The sequence below is a fragment of the Pundamilia nyererei genome, unplaced genomic scaffold, assembly GCF_000239375.1.
Source record: "Pundamilia nyererei isolate P.nyererei 1_Seehausen unplaced genomic scaffold, PunNye1.0 scaffold00154, whole genome shotgun sequence".
Classification (NCBI taxonomy): domain Eukaryota; kingdom Metazoa; phylum Chordata; class Actinopteri; order Cichliformes; family Cichlidae; genus Pundamilia; species Pundamilia nyererei.
The window spans coordinates 93371-94717 of record NW_005187555.1 but is presented as its reverse complement, the minus strand read 5'-3'; the positions used below and the strand labels follow the sequence as shown (position 1 = coordinate 94717).

At 45.2% G+C, this 1347-nt stretch overlaps 1 protein-coding gene across 1 annotated transcript in view; it reads left to right on the top strand.

Annotated features, from left to right (window-relative positions):
• The window catches only part of tdrd12 (tudor domain containing 12), a 30034-nt gene that overhangs the window by 23106 nt on the left and 5581 nt on the right, over positions 1 to 1347 (top strand). The window contains exons 26-28 of the mRNA XM_005745160.2: positions 100 to 181; positions 353 to 534; positions 645 to 852. Coding sequence (XP_005745217.1) covers positions 100 to 181; positions 353 to 534; positions 645 to 852 — 472 coding nt within the window. The remainder of the gene's footprint in view (positions 1 to 99; positions 182 to 352; positions 535 to 644; positions 853 to 1347) is intronic.

The window sequence follows — 1347 nt, the reverse complement described above, 5'->3', positions numbered from 1 at the left end:
AATTAGCCATATTGTTGCTTGCGTTGTCTATAACATCATGAGTTTCAGTCAGTAAAGAGAAAATGACTTGTATGTTATTCTGTGTGCTTTCCCCTGCAGAAACAATGGCATTTGTCCTGAACGCCACCGCGTCGTCTCACAGCTGGATCAGTCCAAACTGCCGGCATCTGGAGTCATAGAAGTGAGGATGAAGCTTCTGTTCTCAGAGTGATGTTGTGAATCATGGTGCAGCTGTCAGGATATTACATTGGCTCAGTAGTGGAGTTCTTGGATGAAACCCTGATATTTGTTTAACGATCACTGATTGTACTTAAAACAACACAAACAGTGGATGTGACTCTGTGTATCCGAGGTTGTACCGCTCTACATAAAGACAGCGTCAACCTTCTACGGCCGTATCGTTGAGGAGGAGGACGGGGGCTTTGAGAAAATGGCCTCTGAGATGGCTTCGTACTACGCAGAGAAGAAGCTTGGAGCCAAGAAGCTGTTGGAAGGAGGACTGTACGCTGTGCAGGAGGACGATGTCTTCCACAGGTCTGACAAATCAAATCTAAACACCACCGTTGGGTGGCGATGATTTCAGCCTCACACTCTGGGACTGCGAGTTCATCACTGTAAGTCGACTCCTGTCTGTTTTCTATCAGGGTGAAGCTCCTCTCTGTGCCCGACAGAGGCGGCCGGCTGTTTTTCAGCGTAGTTGCTTGCTTCATTGACATGGGAAAGGAGGAGGAGGTGAAATCCTATCAGATCCTCGAGCTGCCGGAGCAGTTTCACTCTCTGCCTGGACAGGCCGTAGAGATCGTTGTCTGCCGGGTCAAACCAATTGATTCTGAGACCAGCTGGCACCCCAAGGTTTCCCTTTCTCACTTTGAAGTCATGTACACTCACAGCTACAGCCGCATTGTTATCTAACACAATCATTCATTAAGTTAGGATTAAAAAGGATTACATCAGAGACAAAGTACGGGGCTGAACAAGCTATCGAAAAGTGTCAACTATAATTAAGCTCCGATTTAAATTCCAATTAATTCCTCTGCTGCTTGCACCACTTCTCTCGCTTTCCTCTCAGATTTATTCTTAGAGCTGATTGGTTGCAGAGTAGGCAGTCATTCATCAGTACTGGCGTTATCTTTCTGCTGCTGTTGCATTTCTGTTTATTCATTATAAGTTGATCTGGGAGCTACTGGCAGCCGTGAATCTTGCTTTGGGCACAAGAGCTTCATATCCTGGATGAGCCCCCAAACGTTTTACAGTCTATGTGCATGATTTAAGATGCCACCATGCTGTTTAAGGTCAACCAGATGTTTAATAATGAAAATATTGTTTTTTACAAAGAACAAACAGAAA